At 33.1% G+C, this 1,266-nt stretch overlaps 1 protein-coding gene across 1 annotated transcript in view; it reads left to right on the top strand.

The window, feature by feature from the left end:
* Positions 1-1,266, top strand: part of LOC106876629 (receptor-type tyrosine-protein phosphatase kappa) — a 16,352-nt gene that overhangs the window by 5,896 nt on the left and 9,190 nt on the right. The window contains exons 5-6 of the mRNA XM_052973008.1: positions 630-765; positions 1,102-1,251. Of these exons, the coding sequence (XP_052828968.1) occupies positions 630-765; positions 1,102-1,251 (286 nt within the window). The remainder of the gene's footprint in view (positions 1-629; positions 766-1,101; positions 1,252-1,266) is intronic.

A 1,266-nucleotide genomic window follows, 5' to 3' on the forward strand; every position in this document is an offset into this window, starting at 1 on the left:
AGTATTGACATGGTTTAAGAAAAAGGAAAAATCTCAAAATAGAAGAATGACTGAGAAAAATATCCAAAGTTTACCTATTAGGTTCTTAGTAATGTAGGTGTATATATGATGTCAAGAAATTTTAACCAATATTGTCTGACGTTAACACAACATGTCGTCCCAATTTTGATTATTTCCATCCTTAAAGAATAATTTTAGTTAAAATTGTTTGCCGGGAAGTGTGTTAAAATCAAATTTAGATCCGATTACCAATATTACGGAATTCTATTAGGCGGTGAGCTAGCAGGATCGTTAGTATGGCGGGCAAAATGCTTTGTGACATTTAGTCAATTTTTATGTTCTGAGTTCAAATTCCGCCGGTGTTGACTTTACCTTTTTATACTTTCGGGGTAGATGAAATAAGTACCAGTTGAACACTGGGTTCAATGTAATCGATTTATCCCTCACTCGAAAGTGTTGGCCTTGTGCCATAATTAGAAACCAAGTATTATTCAACTCATATTTTTCTACTCCTGAATAAAAACAGTAAATGATTTGATCTCTAAGTCTAATCTGAGTATTTATTTTCTTATTCTTTAAATTATTGGAAGCGATCGCATACATTTTATTACACTTGACTCGTCTTTCAGTGCTGGTGTTGGCCGTACCGGAACTTACATTTGCATTGACATTCTTCTAAATGAGATGTTGACTGGTGAATCTGTTGATGTATTGGCAAGTGTCACGAAGCTTCGGGAGGAGAGGGTGCATATGGTCCAGAAAAGGGTGAGTTAATGACAACGTTAATAAGAAAAAATACTTAGTCTAATAGCTCGTAAATCTACACCACCGTTTCCTACATTCTCATTCAAATCTCAGGCTGTTTTTCTCAACATGTAAATATGATTCATAATAGTTCAAACTAACCCATAATTGTATTAATCTCACGCATTCTTCAATTTCATTCTTCAATTTCTAAAAGGTTATTCATGAAACGAAGGTTTCTTTCATTTTCTTTACCAAACTAATGACTACGAAACACAATGTCTTTTATTCCAAAATTTATTGTTTGCTTAAACACTGTGTCTATGTGATTTTAAACTGATTCATCTTTGTTTTCAGATACAACTGGAGTTTATATATGATGTTTTAGTCGAGAACATTCTCACCGGAGATTATGATATAAATGTGAATAATATATCAAAGGAATTCTCTAGAATAAAGGAAACAGATCATTCAACAAGAGTATCAATTTTAGAGCATCAGTTTCAGGTAAGCCAGAAAGGA

Source organism: Octopus bimaculoides, chromosome 14 (genome assembly GCF_001194135.2).
Source record: "Octopus bimaculoides isolate UCB-OBI-ISO-001 chromosome 14, ASM119413v2, whole genome shotgun sequence".
NCBI lineage: Eukaryota > Metazoa > Mollusca > Cephalopoda > Octopoda > Octopodidae > Octopus > Octopus bimaculoides.